The sequence below is a fragment of the Cyphellophora attinorum genome (genome assembly GCF_001299255.1).
Source record: "Cyphellophora attinorum strain CBS 131958 chromosome Unknown Contig17, whole genome shotgun sequence".
NCBI lineage: Eukaryota > Fungi > Ascomycota > Eurotiomycetes > Chaetothyriales > Cyphellophoraceae > Cyphellophora > Cyphellophora attinorum.
In genome coordinates this window covers 214,105-233,732 of record NW_017253245.1, presented here as the reverse complement: position 1 = coordinate 233,732, position 19,628 = coordinate 214,105, and the positions used below count along the sequence as shown (strand labels likewise).

At 54.1% G+C, this 19,628-nt stretch overlaps 6 protein-coding genes across 6 annotated transcripts; 2 read left to right on the top strand and 4 right to left on the bottom strand.

The window, feature by feature from the left end:
• Positions 1-810: 810 nt before the first annotated feature.
• AB675_5797 (uncharacterized protein) lies at positions 811-2,082 on the top strand (the record flags this gene model as incomplete). The annotated part of the gene is made up of 1 exon (XM_018146033.1): positions 811-2,082. The coding sequence occupies one exon, from the start codon at positions 811-813 to the stop codon at positions 2,080-2,082; it is 1,272 nt and encodes a 423-aa protein (XP_017998875.1).
• Positions 2,083-2,197: 115 nt separating this feature from the next.
• On the bottom strand, positions 2,198-4,117 carry AB675_5796 (uncharacterized protein; the record flags this gene model as incomplete). The annotated part of the gene is made up of 5 exons (XM_018146032.1): positions 2,198-2,926; positions 3,230-3,417; positions 3,532-3,598; positions 3,653-3,859; positions 3,935-4,117. 5 exons carry the CDS (start codon positions 4,115-4,117, stop codon positions 2,198-2,200), a joined length of 1,374 nt encoding a protein of 457 aa, XP_017998657.1.
• A 3,947-nt stretch (positions 4,118-8,064) lies between these two features.
• On the bottom strand, positions 8,065-8,718 carry AB675_5794 (uncharacterized protein; the record flags this gene model as incomplete). Its single annotated transcript, XM_018146031.1, has 1 exon — positions 8,065-8,718. The coding sequence occupies one exon, from the start codon at positions 8,716-8,718 to the stop codon at positions 8,065-8,067; it is 654 nt and encodes a 217-aa protein (XP_017998724.1).
• Positions 8,719-9,360: 642 nt separating this feature from the next.
• Positions 9,361-10,377, bottom strand: AB675_5793 (uncharacterized protein; the record flags this gene model as incomplete). The annotated part of the gene is made up of 2 exons (XM_018146030.1): positions 9,361-10,276; positions 10,349-10,377. 2 exons carry the CDS (start codon positions 10,375-10,377, stop codon positions 9,361-9,363), a joined length of 945 nt encoding a protein of 314 aa, XP_017998817.1.
• Positions 10,378-11,103: 726 nt separating this feature from the next.
• AB675_5792 (uncharacterized protein) lies at positions 11,104-12,273 on the bottom strand (the record flags this gene model as incomplete). Its single annotated transcript, XM_018146029.1, has 1 exon — positions 11,104-12,273. The coding sequence occupies one exon, from the start codon at positions 12,271-12,273 to the stop codon at positions 11,104-11,106; it is 1,170 nt and encodes a 389-aa protein (XP_017998852.1).
• Positions 12,274-13,255: 982 nt separating this feature from the next.
• On the top strand, positions 13,256-14,314 carry AB675_5791 (uncharacterized protein; the record flags this gene model as incomplete). Its single annotated transcript, XM_018146028.1, has 1 exon — positions 13,256-14,314. One exon carries the CDS (start codon positions 13,256-13,258, stop codon positions 14,312-14,314), a length of 1,059 nt encoding a protein of 352 aa, XP_017998818.1.
• Positions 14,315-19,628: the final 5,314 nt, after the last annotated feature.

The window sequence follows — 19,628 nt, the reverse complement described above, 5'->3', positions numbered from 1 at the left end:
AGACTGCAACGCACTCCTCGACGCGTCCTAAAGTGTCCGACGCGTTCTGTGCCAAGCCCGGTAAAGATAAACGTGACGACAGTCGTTCCTTCCGAGGTTTTAAACCCAGTTGACACCACACCTATCGACTCTCGAGCATGAACTTGAGAGAGCCGACGAAGAAGTTGCGATAAAGCTTACGGGACATACCATACAATTTGAGCTGGGCAGCTTCGGGCTTTATCTCCTACATCTTTCCTTCACTATTCCGTGCGACACGCTCACGCAACACGATGTTGTGATATCCATCGCCAAAATGCCATCCCTTCCCATGTCCATCTGCAATACGATGGATCTCGCCCATCGCAACGGCGTATCTTGACTCTCCTCCTTCGTGTACAGATCTGCCGATCTTCATTACTACTGCTTAGCAACGCGCACTGTTGCCAGTCCGTGCACCCTGCTTTCAACCAATTCAGCAATGCGAATAAACAAGCAAATCGCCTCCAGATCCTTTCGACCCAATGAGCATGTTGAGCTGGAGACCACCGGTACCCAGCAGGGGTAAATAGTAACGACTCTGCGAGCAGGCCAGTGCAGCATCGTCAGAAAATGTTACATTCTCAGCGTACTGCACGGCCTTCCCGTCGACCACTAGCGTGTTTAGCTATGGCTTCTTCTCTTATACGACAAGCATCACACGGTAAGTCTGGTCGCTCGACTCTTTCCTGTCCCTCCCCACGCTCGTTTGTGTATTCAAGAGGTTCTGCAGCGTCCGCTCCTTTTCTTGTTGACGAGTGTTTTTCGTTCTTTCATCTTGTGGTGGCCAGCATGGCGCCCAAGAAGTCGCTCATTTGGTCTTCGATTGCTGCATTTCTGTTGGGTACGGCCAGCGCACAAGCTCCGGCGGTGACGACCGTCAAAGTTGACGCAGCGGGCTCGACATGTCCGCCAGATGTGACAGTCGCTGTGGTGACTGGGGTCTACAACACTTATATCTCCGCTTCGACGTTGTATTCCTTCTATATCCCTGGCAACGGCAACGCCATTGTAATCAACAATGGTCCAACCTACTATCAAACAACATATGTAGTCACGACCACAGCGACCGTCACTGCGAGTCCAACCGGTGGCAATACAATCAATCCAGGGCAGCAATCTACAACTGGTACCAGCCCGGTCGCTACCGGCTCAGGTTCCACCACACAAGGCCCAGCTGCATCGACCACAACTCCTCCGATTCAGTCGACCGTGCCGCCTCCAAGTACAGTCACGACCGCCTCGTCTATTGTGGCTGTAGTCACCAATTCTGATGGCAGTGTTTCGACGACGACACTCGCACCTGAACCCGACCTGTCTATTGGTCAAAACTTTCCGCCTGGCACAGTAGCCGCAATCCCTTCTGAAAGCCCGGCACTCATCGCTGTCGCCATTCCGGGCCTCAGCAATAAGAAGCGGCAGGAAGCTGGCAGTGGTAGTAAAGCCTTGGGGTATGCTGGTGCGCCAGAGGGCGCCACAGCAGACAGTTGTGCCTATGCCAAACGGTACTTCATTCAGGACGGTCTGATGACCGAATTGAACTCAGGAGGCCAGGTGAACAGGAACGTCAGCCAGGATTTCGTTCAATTCGAACCCTCTTTCGACTCCAACACCGCCATCTCTTCGTTCAAGTTCGTCGACGGTGTCCTATCCTGGGACACGCCGATAGAAGATGGGGGCAGTGCAAACTTTTACCAGTGTGGCGACAGCAAGGTCTATGCTGGCTGGCCTTCGCCGAGGCTACCTGACTGTTACTCAGTCGTGCTCGGCGCTGTGGGAGCAAGCAGCTGCCCATACGATTTCTCAGCAAGAGAAGAGCCTGCGCTGCCACCACCAGATGTGTCCAGCAGCACTACGGACGAGGCTACCGTTAGTACTACGGATGTGCCTCCTTCCAGCAGCGCGGACCAGCCAACGAGTCAGGTCATCACCACCGAAGTAACAACGGAGGTTACTGTGACACAGAGTGATGGCGGTACCACTATCGTTACCACTGTCACAGATGTGACCATCACGCCACGCCACCTGCTGCCACTACGACAAACGCGCCAGTCAATCCTGTAGCCACTACGTCCACTACTGTACCCAATCAACCTGTGCCCACCACTACGGTGCCCAACCAGCCTGTGCCCACCACAACGACAACTAAGACAACTACGACCACTACGACCATCCCGAATCAACCCCCAGCAGCCACTTCGACTACGACCAATCCTGCAAACCCAGGCACCACCACCACCACCACCACCACCACCACCACCACCACCACCACTACCAGCCCTCCTGCGGCCTCTTCCTCGACTTCGCGAAGCTCATCTTCAGTATCTTCTGCCCCAGTAGGCCCTGTTGCAGGTGGGTCTTCTTCAAGTTCTTTGTCATCATCTACCACATCTATCCCAGCTGCGGGCTCAAGCACTCCATCGTTGACGACGAGTACGACCACGTCTGCTGCTCCCGTGACGTCCAGCGCAACGACAGCAACAAATGTTCCTGGTGGAGTCGCGTCTTCCGCCAGTAGTTCTGGTTCATCCGCTGCAACCACCACAACTATCGCGGGTGGCGCCGCGTCTTCCTCCAGCAGTTCTGGATCTTCCGCTGCAACCACCACGACTGTTCCAGGTGGGTCTTCTCCAAGTTCTTTGCCGTCGTCTAGCACATCTGTCCCAGCTGTGGGTTCAAGCACATCGTCGGCGTCGACAACAACCACGGCCACTTCTTCCCCTTCAGCGAGTTCCACCACGACCACCGCAACGAGCGTTCCGGCTGGGCCCGCGTCTTCCTCTGGTAGCTCTGGATCGTCTGGATCGTCTCCTGCAGCGACCAGTTCTGCAGCTGGCCCGGGATCATCAAGCGGCTCAGGCGTAACAGCTGGTAAGTACTCAAGATCTGCCCTTACTTCTAACGAAGCCTTGTTATATCTACTTCTGTGTTGACGTCAGACTCTGATCGTCGTTGAGCAGGATCCTCGAGCGCTACCAGTGTCTCATCAGGTACGTCTTCCACTACAATTCCTCTTCAGCTTGCTTCCGGCTTTCCCGTGCCGGATACCGCGTCATGAGCACGTAACGCAGTATTTCATTAAGGGACACCTTCTCTAACGGAGAGTCTGTTCAGGCAGCACATCAGGTACGCCAGCTTCTTCGGTCTCGTCAAGTGTTGCGTCGTCGACTGGATCGTCCGTGTCTTTCGCTCCAAGGAGTCAATCGTCCACCCAATCTTCCACTGGAACAAGCGCCTCGTCGTTGGTGTCTACTCCTTCCTCGAGTGGACCGTCGATCGCTCCTAGCTCCTCGAGTGGATTGTCGGCGGCTTCCAGTCCCTCGATTGGATCGTCATCGATTTCCGCCGCTGCTTCGAGTAGTTCGTCGCTGACGTCGGCCGCCATTTCGAGTGCTTCATCTGCGACTACTGCCGCTGCTTCGAGTAGTTCGCCAACGACTTCCGCCGTAGCCTCGAGTAGTCCATCCGGAACTCCGGCGTCTTCCTCGTCTCCGAATGCTCCCTCGTCATTACCTTCTACATCTCCTAGCTCTGCACCCTCCCTATCATTCACCGCGGCACCCGGCTCATCCTCTTCGGTCTCGGGCACTCCGTTCTCATCAGCGGCATCGTCGAGCAGCGCTGATCAATCGACAGGCTCAACCTTAAGTGCCGCAACTTCCGGCGCTACCTCGCCAGCGACCAGTGGGACTTCCGCAGCCACGTCGGCAGGGCCCAGCTCGAGCGCCGCGACTTCTGGTGCTACCTCACCAGCGAGTAGTGGGACTTCCGCAGCCACGTCGGCAGGACCCAGCTCGAGCGCCGCGACTTCCGGTGCTACCTCACCAGCGACCAGTGCGACCTCGCAGCTACAAGTGCGACCTCCGCAGCCACGTCAGGCAGGGCCCAGCTCGAGCGCCGCAACTTCTGACGCTACCTCACCAGCGACCAGTGCGACCTCTGCAGCCACGCCGGCAGGGCCCAGCTCGAGCGCCGCAACTTCTGGCCCTAGCTCAGCTGCTACCAGTGCGACTTCCGCGGCCACCTCAGCAGCCACTAGCGCGACTTCTGCAGCCACCTCGGCAGCTTCTGGTGAGTTCAAAAAATTTCTGTCTTGCATGATTTCGTCATCTTTCCATACGGTGTACTCAAATGAGGGTTATTCCGGAGTGCATTTGCTTCGTAGCAGCATCTCTTCCCCGGGGTTCCAAAGCCTTTCCGGATCGGCCAGCAACGATAGCTCCTCTGGATGGATACCAGGACCTCTGTCACTCACGGTCCGTCGTTGACCGTCTACCGTCGGACATAATATGCTTGGCCTTGAATGGCGCACTCCGCCATCGTTCGGTGGTCCACCAATCCTCGGGACATCCTTGGCATTGAAGAGAGGCTCAGTGGCGACGACTTGCCCGATTCTGGGTGGGAAGTAAATACGTAAGTCGGTTTCCTAGGCTAGTTCCCCTGTCCCTTCCGCAGGAAGACACGACCTGCACTATCAGCCTGTGGTCGTGTTGCGCTGCTAATTGTCCATACCCTTTTCTCATCCCATTCATATCGCCAGCGTCAGTCTCGAGGCCTCGCTTACAGCTAAATGTGCTTGGGCGCCACTGGCCTCGCGGCACACCCCAAACCTACTTCGCACACCTCACGCATAAGACGTACATCGCAACGGACAACCTACATTCCAACTTCCTGCGCTCATTTCCAGCTCGATTCCGAGCCACCCCGCGCCTACACAACAAGTTCATGTAATCCCACAGGTCAGCTTGCGACTTGTTCAGTATGCGCACACGCAGGCATTCCGCGACTTTGCTCTCTCTGCTCGTCAAGAGCAGGCTGGAGATTCTCCGAGACACCCATGATCAAGATAGCTTCGCGCCTTGGTTGCTGCTTCCGGTGGCCCGCAAGTTCTGTGTTCTGTGCTAATGGCTGCTGCTATTTGGAAACAGATTCTGTCATGTCTTCGAGTTCTACAAGTTCATACTTCACTGCAACTCCGTCAGATCTAGTGGAGGCATCTCTCAGCTCGGAAGCATCGGCATCATCGGAATCTCTGGCGACGAGCGAAAGCAGCAGTATGCCGGGCTCGGTCGAGCAAGTGTCGACGCTTGCATCTGTTGCCGGCGTTGTCAGTACTACCGCTCTATCAAACACGGAAAGTGCCACAGAAACCGATGACCTGCAGAGTCTCACTTCAAGTATTTTCTCGCTCAGCGCGGCCAGCCTGGACACAACAACGCCGCAGTTTGAAACTGGGCCAACTTCAACACCGGCTGCCAATTACACGGACATGGCGACAGGAACACCTTACAGCACGGCGAATTCCGTGCCATCGAGCTCTGGCATGGGATACAGTGGAAGCACACGGAGCGATGTGCCTATGGACGGCACACCCACTTCAGACCCCAATGAGGTCTCTGCTTCAACCTCTCTAGGACAGGAAGCAAGCTCTACGACTCTAACGGGTACTTCTGCCGGGTCGTCTGGGCTGGGCTCGCCGTACACAACTGCATCGCTAAGAGATGCGGCAGCTCCCGCTACGACAGAGGCCGAAACCAGTAATGTACCTGAGCCATCGACCGAGTCGATTCCTTCATCTTCGTTGGGGTACCAGTCGAACTCCATAACCTCAATGAGTGCGAGCCCGTCATATACAGCGTACTTTTCTAGCACTGTCTTGGATGTGACTGCTTCTGAGGGCTCAAGAAGTAATAACCTCGGAGCGTCATCCGAGACCTCAACGTCGTCCGATCTGAGTGAACAGTCAAGCTTTGGGACTTCGACGAAAGATACAACCACACCCACTGAGCTAATTTCAGCCGATACAACGCTTTCGTATGTCGACTTTTTGAGTCATACTACAGCTGAGGGCGTGAGCAGAAGTGACCTCTCTACTGAGAACCCCACTAGTGCCACTTTGACCTTTTCAGGGACAATGCGTAGCCTCGTTGGAGAAGCCAGTGTCACGATCATAAGCTCAGCTGGGACGAGCACATCGTCGGGCCTTGATGAGCAGACTACGACAAGCTCCGATGCTGTGACCATCCTGACTACGGGCAGCTCGGCTGCTATGGTCTCCAACGGGCCTCAGACTACTGCACTTGCTGAATCGCCTGCCATTTCCACGTCATCGGATGCTGGCATTGCTGAAAGCGCTGGGGAATACCTAACCTCTCAACAGTCTTCTTCCACAGCGTCACACGATTCGCAATCACCAGACATATCCGTTGTTTCATCAGCCGCAAGCACCTCACATATACTCTCTGGACGCATTGAGGGATCCTCGACCGAGACGGCTTCTGAAACGACTAGAGAACCTGCTTCCGTGGTCTCATCCTCATCGGGCACGACGCCTCCACTCGAATCATCCGGCCCTTCGTTGTTGACGCTTGAGACAATCTCTTTGCCAAGTTCGTCCGGGCAGATTTCAGAGGAGGGCACCTTATCCGAAAGCTACACTGAAGTGTCCTCTTACACTTTCACCACGTCTATTGAGATCGTATCAACTGCGTCGTCATACACCACAGGCTTCTCTCCGACGCCTTCATCACCTATCATTGCCGCCACCTTCACCGAGGTTGACTCCTCTGCACAGTCGTCCGAGCTCAGCTCGGAGACCTCGGAAAGCACGAGTGCCAGTTCGACCCTCCTAAGCTCAGGTACAGACTCTTTGACGCTTGGGGCTGGTCCAGCATCTTCGAGCATTCCTTCCGAAAGCACAGTCAACGATGCTCTGAGTACGGTCTCGACTTCTGCAGAGACGGGCGCTTCTTCTCCCGTTCAAGAGGCGGCGGATCTTTCCACGACTCCTGTCGCTCTCTCGGGAAGCACAAGTGAGAGTACAGGCCCGACTTTTGAGGAGACGAGCACCACGTCTTTCATACAAGACACGACCGAATTCTCCACGACTCCTTCCACTTCGGTTGAGGGAACAAGAAGCAGCTCATTCACTGAGAACGAAGTTTCTTCGTCGCTCGAGCCTACCACGCTCGCAACAACGCCAATTTACATCGCTACATCGTCGTTTGAGAGTTCCTCAACAATGGATCAGGCAAGTGATTCCTTGCTATCATCGGGAGCCACTTTGTCCGATAATTATGCTACCAGTCAGAGTGGTGCAGCAGAGTCCGCCACTCTCGCATCTGAAGCTGCTTCCGAGATAGACACTTCGACTACGTTGACTGACAGCCCGAGCTTTTCTGACTCTGTAACTCAGTCTTCCTCTCTGGAGTCTGAAAGTTCTGCGACCTCTTCGTTTCCGTTTCCGTCGCCGTCGGCACCCGAGGAAACTTCTTCTGACACGGCCCCAACGCTGTCTTCCACTCTCACTGAGGGGAATGTGGCAACTTCGCTGCCACTGACAGCTGAGTCCGGAACGTCGACGAGCAGCTCGCTTTCTACGACTGTTCACGAAGAACCGACAAGTTCGATGTTATCAGGTTTCGAGATGTCAGCGAGCACCTCACTGTCTTCGTCCGGTCTAGAGGAAGCGACAAGTACGATGTCGTCAGCGTTCTCATCCGAGACTTCAGAGCTCTCCCTATCTTCTACGCCTGTTGCCGATGTAGCGACAAGCTCTCTCTCTTCATCACTGGCTGCTGAACCTTCAGATGGCTCGGCATCTTCTTCGTCCGTCACCGAAGCTGCGACAGATGGACCCTCGTCGTCACTGGCTGCTGGGACTTCAGACAGCTCCTCAACGTTCACGCTTGTCACTGATGATGGGACGGGCTCGTTTTCGTCGGTAATTGAAATTTCGGCCAGCCAAGTGGAATCGTCTTCTTCCACTGTGGTCCTCAGTAGCCTTACCACAACAAGCGAGGACACAGTGACTAGCTTCTCCGACTCGGCTGCAAGTTACAGTACCATGGCGACCTCACAAGATTCGGAGTCTTCTCCAGGAGATACGACTAGCCTTTTAGAATCGTCTTCAGCATCATCGACGACAACATCGTTTGAATCGTCTATGTCTTCCTCAGAAGATGTGACCAGCTCTTCAGAATTGTTCTCTACAGCGACAACAACGTCGGATGTGTCGTCTACATATCTCTCAGGAGAGGTGTCCAGCTATTCGGCGTCGTCTCCTGCAGCATCGACGACGTCGGATGCGTCGTCAACGTCTGCGGCTTCCTCAGGAGATGTGACCAGTTCATCAGAACTGTCCTCCGTAGCATCGACGACGTCGTTTGATTCATCTACATCATCTCTACTGGAAGAAGTGCCCAGCTCTTCAGAACCGTCCTCTACAGCATCGACGACGCCGGAGGAGTCGTCTGCGTCTATTTCAGGAGATGTGACCAGCTCTTTAGGGTTGTCCTCCGTAGCATCGACGACGTCGGTTGACTTGCTGGGTTCCTCGACTGCCACAACGATTGCCGCAGACACAACGACATGGGTCTCGTCAAGTGCTGAAACGCCACCTACAGCGATTAGCTCGCCGATTCTGGAGTCATCGTCCATTTCCGATGACTCTTCAGCGTTCTCGAGCTCCCAAAGCGAGACATTGTCAGCATCCCCATCGTTCAGCGCAGGCTCGACTAGAAGCACAATGTCGGAGTCGTTCGAAACAGCTACATCGACAAGTGCGCCAAGCTCCGCAACTGAGGACGCCCCAAGCTCAACGTTGCCATTGTCTTCCACTGAGCCGGGGACAAGCTCCCTCATACCATCAACGTCTGGAGACAAAGAGTCTACCACGGTTGAGTCGACTTCAGATGCCATTGTCAGCTCGAGCCCATCGTCAAATGCTGGCAATCAGTCTCCTTCTACCTCATCAGAGAGCTCCGAGGCCGCTGGTACCTCGACAACGTCAGACTCTACTACCTACACAGCCTGGTCGTCCCCAATTGCTACTGAAGGCGCTTCTTTCTCAACAACAGTCTCACTGACGGAATCAGGATCAAGCAACGAGCCATTCACAGCGTCGAGCAGTGACACAACCATCCGATTCACCACGTCGGCCAGCACGGTTCCTAGCACTGACGTGTTGGAGCAACCATCTTCGTCGTTGTCGTCATTCCTTACGGAGACGACAGAACAATCAAGTACAATTGAAGTCAGCCCATTAAGCCCGGATCAGTCGAGCACACTGGAGATCAGCCTGTCGAGCACTCCATCAGACACAATTTCTATGACGCCGTCTGAGACTTCGAGCTTGACGACTGTTTCGTCAAGCACGGGCACCACCAAGTCGCTGCTGTTAACTTCGCAGACGTCGGATCTACCCTCGACTGAGATCTCGATCGTGACAAGTAGTTCTGAGTCCACGCCTCCGAGTTCAGAACCGTCCACGTCGGACAGCTCCTCAACATCGACTTCATTCACATCACAGACGTCTTCTCAGCTGGTAGCAGATCTGAGCACTCAGACAAGCAGTTCAACAGCTGTGTTGTCTAGCGCATTAACGACAGAATCAACATTGGGATCGACAATGGAGTCATCTTCGCAGATCTCGGACTTGACATCGTCAACCTCAGAATCTACACCAGAATCCACACTGGAGTCGTCAACCTCTGAATCGACATCAAAATCAACACTGGAGTCCTCCTCGCAGACCTTGGCCTTGACATCGTCGACCCCTGAATCGACGTCAGAGTCTACACCTGAGTCGTCTTCGCAGACCTCGGCTTTGGCACCGTCGACTTCAGTATCGACGTTAGCGTCATCTTTGCAGACCTCGGCCTCGACATCGTCAACGTCCGACTTGACATCACTTTCGCCATCAGAATCGTCGCTGGAGCTGTCTTCGCAGGCATCATCCTTGGCATCATCAGCATCGACTTCTGAATCAGCAAGCACAGCAAGCGACTTTACGTCATCCTTCACGAGGGCATTCGTCACCTCCAACGGGCTGTCAAGCTCGACTGCGTCGGTTCTGTTGAATCTGGAGTCGTCCACTTCGAGCTCAGCCCAACTGAGCACGGAGATGACCAGCTCTGTCGTCAACTTCGACACTACGAGTCCGGATGGTTCGAGGTATGTGTCATCAGTTGTGGCTTCAACACAATCCACAGTCGATACGCGCTCAGTAACCTTGCCAAGCTCAGCAACCGAGTTACCTTCATCTAGCGAGTCGCCGTCGGAGTCGTCGAACACGATGTCGACCGCTACCACAGCGCCTTTTGAAACGTCAAGCTCCAGCGTGGACTCCTCGACCACTTCCCAGACAACCCCTGAAGTGACGAGTGCCTCGAAGACTCCAAATACGGTTACATCCACAACGTCTTCATCATCTTTGCCGTTGGGTAGCCCATCTTCAGGTCTCGGAGTTGGCGATCCGCTTCATATGGTCGTCGATACTGGAGCATCAAAAGCCAAGCGCAGAGACTTGTTCAAACGAGCGATCTACTACGTTACATTTGACTCGAACGGGACAGGCATACTGGTACCCGACAAGAGTTCAGCTGCGGTCCTCCTCGTCAACTCTGCAGGCGACCTGCTTTACGGCGCCAGATATGTGGGCGCCACAGACGTGAGTGGCACGCTTCCACTCAAGCTGTTCGATCAGCCGCCGGTTCGCGATCGCAACTGGAACGTTCAGGGGTCGACCATCACGTTCGGTCAGTCGAGATTCTGCTCGGAAGGCGATCTTCATTTCTATGTGATTCTTTCCGGCGATCCTGCAGGTACTTGCGCAGTTCGCAGCATATCTGCGGAATCCGCGCCACTCCCTTCCAGTACCTCTGCCGCTTCGCAGGAAGCCACGTCGTCTACACCGTCTGCACCATCGTCAAGCTCAACAGTGCCCATGACTGTAGCTTCAAGCAACCCAGATGGCTTGCAGATAACAACGGACGCGAGCTCAGCCAGTCTGACGTCCACCTTGGCCCCAACAACAGCAAGTACTGTGACTTCATCGCTTGGCAGCTCTCCCGTATCTTTGGTTCCAGTCTCTTCGGACACCACCACATCCAGTGGACTCTCCTCCTATACGACCCTATCCTCGGACACAACAAGTTCGGCCATTAGCACATCCGTTACGAGCTCCGCGTTCACGTCACTGCCTGCGACATCGTCTGCCCTGAGCAGTGTTACGACGAACACTCCGGCTGACAGTACTACAGACAGCGCATCGTCAACGCCTTCATCTTTGGCGAGGAGTGCTGTCTATACTTCGACATCTGAATCAACTGTGCAAACCACGGCTGGCTCCAGCTCATTCTCTTCCTCGTCTCTCGACGGGTCCCCGCCCAGTGCCAGCGGCTCAAGCTTTGCGAGCAATTCAAACTTCCCTACCTCTGAGACGCCGTCAACATCGATTGTGGCTGCAGCGACTTCGTCATCCAGTGCCGTCATCGACACGTCGACCACCGCAACAGCCAGCCCGACAACAAGTCCATCTGCAAATCCATCACTTAGTGCCGCCACAGCTGAGCCTTCCACATTGTCACTATCGTCGAGTACATATGTCACATCCTCGGCCAGTTCCTCAGGCGACCTAAGTGCCTCGACTAGCCCTTCTGCAAGCCTGTCTGCGGGCCCGTCTACAAGTTCGTCTATAAGTCCGTCGACTCCGATAAGCCTGCGCGCCAGTCCATCGGAGAGCTCGTCCTCGTCACCTAGTCTGTCATCATCATTCGCCAGCAGTCCTACAAGCAGTCCATCCACGACACCATCCACCAGTCCGGCCATCAGTGCCTCGACAGTTACATCGAGTCCATTCACGACTCCATCCATCGATTCCTCGACGGCATCGACTACAATGACGACAACGTTAGAGACCACTACCTGGTTGACTGGGCCCTCTAGCTCCTCGTCTACTAGCCTTTCCACAGGCTCCTTAAGCACCTCATCTACCAAGACGACTTCAGCTACGACAACGATGACGACAGAAGTCACTAGTCCATCAATAGGTCCGACTATCGCGTCCTCTACCAGCCCATTTACAACGACGACCTCGACTATGACGACTACAGAACTTAGTAGTCCGTCATCAAGTCTCATAAACTCTCCCTCCACCAGCCCTTCTAGTACAACGACTTCGACGACTCCGACTACGACGACAACAACGACATCGACAAGTACCACCACAGTAAGCACATCCACGACAATCGCATCCACCACGAGTACCATCACACCTAGGACTGCCACTACACCTAGTACTACCACCACAACGAGCTCCACGAGTACTTCCAGCACTACGAGCACGACAAGCGAGACAAGCACGACAGGCCTGATAAGCACGACATCGACTACAAGCACGGCGAGCTCGACAACTTCCATTAGCACAATCAGCTCGCTAAGCACGCCAACCACCACAAGCTTGACATTGACCATAGGTACCACAACCGCTATAGTCAGTCTTTCACTGACAGCTGCACCCGTCACTTCTCCGACACCTTCATCTTCTTCCACTTCCCCAACGACAACAACGACCACGACAACTTCGACGACTACGACGACTACGACAACTACGACGATTATGATAACTACGACGACTACGACGACCACGACAAGCCCTTCAACAAGCCCCTTGACGAGCCCCTCCTTGACTCCCTCAACAAGCCTTTCGACGGGTCCCTCGCTGTCTCTGTCAGCTAGTTCGTCTGCAAGCTCATCACCAACCACAACGACTACGACAACCACAACAACCACGACGACCACGAACAGCCCCTTGACAAGCCCTTCAACGTCTTCTTCGACTAGTCCCTCCACTAGTCCCTCTCCCACAGCTGCGCAAGGTGCATCTCCGTCACCTTCTTCATCGTCTACTACAACCACGACAATGACAACGACAACGACCGCAACCACAACCACAACCACGACCACGACCACGACCACGACCACGACCACGACTACGACCACGACCACGACTACGACAACCACGAGTAGTTCATTAGTAAGCAGTTCAACATCTTTGTCGACCAGTCCATCTGCTAGTTCTACCCCAGCCGCTGCGCCAGGTGCATCTCCATTTTCTTCTTCGTCATCTACTACCACGACCACGACCACGACTAAGTCAACTACCACCACCACCACTACGACTACAAAGTATACAACACCGTCAGCACGGCCATACGCCCAGGCCTCGTACGGCCCAGATCCGAACGCATATGCAACGGTGAGCACTATCAAAACGGCGATCGTGCCCAGCTACTCTCCGTATTACAGTGTCAGCCGAGGGACTACCGTCACTTTGAGCTCCCCTGTTGTCACGCCTACCTTGTGCAGGGGCAACAACCTGTTCGTTCCCCAGGTCACGACAGCCTTCGCACCGAATGTGTCGCCTTATTCGGGAGATTATCATGGACGGAAAATCATGTTCGACGACAGTAGCAATGTCTGGGATATTGGATGCAACGTCAATCTAGTCAATAATGATGGTACAAATCTCGCGCCCACGGGGAATGTCTATTTCGAAAGCTGCATCCGGCTCTGTTCAAGCTATGCAGTGAGCTTGTGTTACGGCGTTGATTGGCAGAAAGCATCAGCAGATGGTCTGGGCAGCTGCACAGGTCGGGTCACAATCGGTGGTGCACTACCGAACAATCCACCCCTTCTTAGGGGCAGAAACAATACGCCAGTACCAAACGGCGTAGGCACGAGGCTCTTTGCACGACTGCTCACTGGTCAAACACGAAACAAGCTGGATGATGCATTATGGTTCCTGGGTAACGCTCCAGCGTACAACCTTGGTCTTTGTGGGTCTGGCTCTGCCTACAGTCAGAGTTTCGTCGTCATTCAGACACGCAGTACTGGGAACAATTCCTATAATGGGCAATTCACAACGGACGGCTACGCCACTTATCTTATCCTCTGTGATGGGAGAAATTTCACTCCGGACCAAGCCCCTTTGAACACAGCATCTCAGTGGCTGATCCGATATCCGAGTGAGACGTCAAATTATAAAGGACCGCAGTCTCCGGACGACTGTGCTCGTCTCTGCTACTGGACCAGGACTGCGGATTACAATGCATCCAGCTCGACGGTCGACACTAACAATCAGTGTAGCTCATGGATTTGGTCAACCGCCACCAATGATGCCGCAGGCAACGATGGAGTCCCCAAATGCTGGATCTTCAAGAGCGTCAACACAGCTACAGTCTCAGGATCCCTTCAGCTTGTTCCTAGGTACTACACTACTGCCACCACCAACTTGAAGTTCGATTCAAACAACGTACTCGCCGCTGGAGGATGGACGAGTGGCGTCAACCAGCAAGGCGAGATCCTGACCTATAAACGAAGTATCGGAATCGAAAATGGCCCTCCTGGCCGATACAAGAAGGACATTGTCGTGAGAGACGATAGGTCGGACAGCTTAAGGCCGGATTTGATCCTGAAAGCGGCTGACTGGCCTATTGACAGCGACTTCGATTGACTGAGATATATCATTAATGCGACAGACGGAATGTGCATAAGTGTGAACAGTACAGTGTAAGATAGGAAGGCAAGATCTGACCGTAAATGTGTTTACTCGTCGATGTACTCTATGTATGTAATGATCGATGATAGCAAATATTGTATCATAATCAACCACAATAATTGCCTTGGCGGACCCGTAGAATTGCTATCGTTTCAACCCTTGACGCACTGTAGCGCGAGCGAGATCTCGCCTATGTTGTGGTGTGCAGTCTACCTCTCGCTGCCACCGTGTCGATCACGTAGAGCGGAGCATGCACACTGCTCTCCGCCTGCGCTCGGAGCCTTGGATATAGCAATCTCTAACAAGCACTACTGGCGATTCTCCTCACAAGGTCATATATGATAGCTTTGTATTGGTCCGCTGCCCGGGCATCTTATTGTCCAGGGAAGCGAACCCCTCGCTGTGCCGAATTTTGAGGCTGGAACAGCAAGAATGACACCCACAAATGGCAAAGACCGACCAGAAAAGGGCAGCAGGAGAAGACTGCCGGATTGGCAGACATCCGCCGCAACAGAGCCCTTCAGACCAACAACCTTCGGAGGGGTGGCAGCATGATTGGTGTCACAGGGGCTCGTGAGCGGAGAGCTCTCATGCCTGGTAGAGATGTTGTTGGTCCGAGCAGTAATCTTGGGCTGCTATCGTGACCAGGAATGCACCGCCCGGAGCATTGACACCAAGAGTCAGGTGAATCAGCGATTCAGGCAAAACCTTCAGGTAGAGCACGGGGGATGCCAGGGCATGGGTACCAGCACTCAAGAGCTTTAGCCGCTATAGCATAGTATTATTGACATCAATGTGAATTTGAGATCTGTCGTCTATGTAGCCTGGAAAGGAAATACAGTAAATGCGCAGCATGCAGTAAGCCAGTAGCCAAGTCAAGTCAAGTAACGAAATGAATTAACGTCAGATGCGTCGTCGTCGTCACGATCTGCCTGACCCATGGTCATTGCCAGGTCTTCGCCCATCATTATGCCAATCCAACATTTTACCCCAGATCGTCATGCATCACAACTTCCACCCTATGTCCTCCTGTGCGCCTGCTGAAGGAGCTTCACTCCTGCGTGATCGCAGGAAACACGAACTCGGCTGCAACGGACTGATCGTGGCGCTCAACCAGAGGAGAGTCTCGCCTGTAGCGACGGAAACCCATAGAGCCGATCTCCAGTGGTGAGCTTCGTTTCCACGACTGGATGTATTGGCTCGGTTGCATGTTAAGTCCACCTGTCCACATGCCTGCGGCCTTGACATCTCCTACTTGCCACGTTCTAGTACCGCTTGGATATACAGGTGCCGCATTGCCACTCGTGGGGTTGACATCATTGTTAGTTGCCGGAATATGCTGAGTGTAAAGGTGGCACACGGGTGTACTTTCAGAACTCAAGATCCAGGCGCTGCATTGACCGGAGCCCGTCTCAAAACGTTGCCACGCGCAAGCACGAGCGCAATCATCGGGAGTAGTAGGTAACGAACTGGTCTGCCCAGTGAACCCAGCCCAAATCGTCGCAATATCCAGCTCGGCAGAATTTGTGGCGGTGGTAGCATAGTTGAGCCCGTCGCACCTGACTATTTGATTGCCATTGGTGGACCCACCGCCTCCTTGGAAGTAACCACCGGACGCCGGGCGCCTCTGCACATTAATGAATGCACCACTGTAATCCGAACCGTTGTTGGCACAGATGTTCAGATTGCCAGTGAGATCCGCGCCAAGGAACCAAACAGCATCAATCACAGTAGTCCTTCCAGGAGTGAGAGTGTTGCCGGTCAACAAACGAGCGATGCGCTTCATGCTGACTCCATTGACAGTGTTACCTCCCTGAACATTCGGTGGATTGACTGTGATGTCGGTGCCGCTGGCGAAGTAACAGGTGCCGGTAACTGATGCGCTACCATCAGCCGCTATTTGGTTCCAGTATACGCCATTGCATGACCCATCTGCGCTACAACGACGGATACATTCCTCAAATATACAATCAGCGCCATTTGCGGTGCCCTGGTTGATAAGCTGGGTATTGCATCCGATATCGTAAACTTTGTTCGGATAGTCGTCGAACGAGATCTTGCGAGCATGGTAATCACCAGGATAGGGCAGCTGACTTTGTGTGACACCTGTCACATTGGTACTTCCAACGCGGATGTTATTGTTCCTGCAGAGAACATTCGTTGGTGCCGCCGGAGCACCTGATGAGGAGAAGCGTCTTGTTGTTGCACGACGTGCTGGATCGGGAACAGGCTGGCGTAGCACTGTTGTCGTTGGAGTCGTCGTTGGGGAGCTCGTAGTGGTAGTAGTTGTGGTGGTCGTTGTTGTAGTAGTAGTAGTGGTGGTCGTCGTAGTGGTTGTCGTTGTTGTTGTCGTGCTTGTGGTTGTTGTCGTCGTGCTTGTTGTAGTAGGCGTAGTGGTCGTCGTCGTCGTGGTCGTAGGCGTAGTGGTCGTGCTAGTGGTCGTGCTAGTAGTTGTGGTGGTAGTGGTAGTGGTAGTGGTAGTGGTAGTGGTAGAGGTAGTACCTGACGAAGCTTCAACGTCATAAAAAGGTTAGCAGGAGGTTCTATTCAGGAAACAGAAACGCATAAGTCAATCAATTGCACCAGTTGCTGCGGGTCCGTTGTCGTGTAAGGGTCCAGTATCATTGAAGTGCTCATCTGGGACGAATTGTCTTGCAATAACCGTCCCAGAGTAAGAGTCGAGCCAGTCCAGGGAGATCCAGGTCGGGGAGGAGAACAGGGACAAAGACGAAAGGCAGTTGCTTCAACGTGGGTGCAGATGGTTTCCCAAGGTATATCGGCGGGATGACCGTCATCATCGCGGCGGTCTGTGCAGCATACGCACTGTCTGTTTATTCCGCAAGTATGCAACTCGGGCCACGAACGAAGGGCACAATCAGGCCTGGACCAGAAAGCGAGTCAGCGGACGGCTATTCGACTAGAGCCATCGCTGCAGTATCCTATGCCTGGACTTTTCCCTGGGTGTGAAGTTGTGCATTGGCTAGGGTATTCGGCTCGATCGTGGGTTGTTGACAAGCAATCTTTACTGCCAGTATACGAATCTCGGCTGAGGTGCGTTTGAGCTGGATGCTGCGTATCCCGGGCACGGAGAAAATTACATCTTGATTGTCATAACATCTCTGGCAAGGAAGGGTTGTTGTGGTAACATGCCTGCAGCACGGGCCAACGCGTTCTTTAGCGCGTTGCCATGATCACGGGATCGTCACGCTCTAGAAGGGTATTGGCTTGGAAAAGATAACAGATATGGCGCCGGCGTCAAGGAGTGACAAATCGTGAAGCCATAGAAGTTGAAAGCGGCGAAGTCAGCTCATGAGCTGGAGGTCCTTACAGCGAGCCTGGCTCGACGAATGGAACCGAGCGCATCTCGCATGGGTGACGCAGCCAGTCAAGCCACGTTGTCTCTGAGTGAAGAATCGTTCGACGTCGAAACGGTCGTTTTGTGCAGAAGTGATGTACGCAGGTGAAGGAGTGAGGACGACTCGAGCACCGCCAAGAAAGGCGCTTCGAGAAAGCTTTGGGTGGAGGTGGGGCAACCAGGCAGTAAAACGAGCCACGTATCAAAAAGTATTTACCTGAAGTGAGCATTGATCCAGGTCATCGTCCGTTCTGTATTAACGACTCGACAAAATGGTAAGCCCACGCTTTGTAGACTGTAGCCCGGAGGTCATACTAATGCCCATTCCAGTCTCTTCCCGACTCCAAAAAGCGTCTCGCGCTTTCGATAATCGACTTCCTCTCAACCTCCCTCAAGGACGGGACACTCACCGCCGACGATGCCGAGAACATCGAGATCGCCTCAGAATGCATATCGAATGCTTTCAAGGTCGATCCCTCCGACAAGGCCGCCGTTGCCTCGGCCGTCGGCTCACAGTCCCTTTTCAACATCTTCAGCGTGTATGAGAAGTTGCAGGCGCCCACAGGTCAAGCCACGGGCTCGCAACCCACCTCAACATCATCAGGCCCCAGCCCAGCAAACCCAGAAGCGGAGAAGCTCAAGTCCGCCGGCAATGCGGCCATGCAGCAGAAAGATTACAAGACCGCCATCGAGAAGTACACTGCGGCGGTAACGCTGTCGCCTACGAACCCGATCTACCTCTCGAACCGCGCAGCTGCATACTCTGCCTCAGGCGATCACGCGGCGGCTGTCAAGGATGCGGAGGTGGCGGTCGTGGCGGACCCGAAGTACACAAAGGCCTGGTCGAGGTTAGGCCTAGCACGATTCGCGATGGGTGATGCACGAGGCTCAGTCGATGCGTATCAGAAGGGTATTGAGCATGAGGGCAGTGGTGGTAGTGAGGCTATGAAGAAGGGCCTGGAGACTGCAAAGAAGGAGCTCGCGCGAATGGAGTCCGAGGAGGACAACGTCCCCGCTGAAGGTGTGGATGATGCGCCTGGCGACAGCCGCGGTGCACCAGGCGGAGGCGGACTCCCTGACATGGCTGGTCTTGCATCTATGTTAGGAGGAGGAGGAGGCGGCGGAGGTGGTATGCCCGACCTTAGCTCAATCATGAGCAAGTACGTCTTCTCCCGGCCCTGTCCATCGCCGGTACGCGTTGTCTCTGACAGGTGTTCTAGTCCAATGTTTGCAGGCATGGCGCGGAACCTCATGCAGAATCCCGAAGCGTTGAGCAGCATCATGCAGAACCCGGTATGCGAAATCCCGTGCTCCTCAAGCTTCTGGCCTAGGCTAATCAATACCGACAGATGGTGCAAAATATGATGAACCAACGGAGAGAAGGCGGAGGTGGAATGCCTGACATGAGTCAGATACAGCAGATGATGAATGATCCAGCGATCGCCGGGTTAGCTTCTCAATTCATGGGCGGTGGCGCCGGTGGCGGTGCTCCCGGAGCAGGCGCTGGCCGCGGTGCTGGACGATAGTGCCTCTCGGCAGCATACATGGCATATGAGTGATGAGTTATGGCAACGTAGAGTGCTCTCTGGGAGTCTAGACTGAACGCGAATTCCAAACCGGCAACTTGCATGCATCAAACATTCCACATCGTCCTTCTGTGCCCTCGACCAATCTGGGAAGTTGACTTTCCCAATCGGGCAATCGTAACTTCTATCAGTCTATCCTGAAGGTCCCAAGCACAATTCTTCGCACCACGCATGTATTTCTGCCGCCCCGAGCTCAATTACAGATGAAAGGTGATGAGTATGCTCAGGCCCCGCTTTTGTTAAAGGGGAGTACTGGGGCAGTAACGGGGAGACACGTGCAGGTTGTCTGAAGAATCAGGTGTAATCGCAGATAAACTTCGAGTGCACG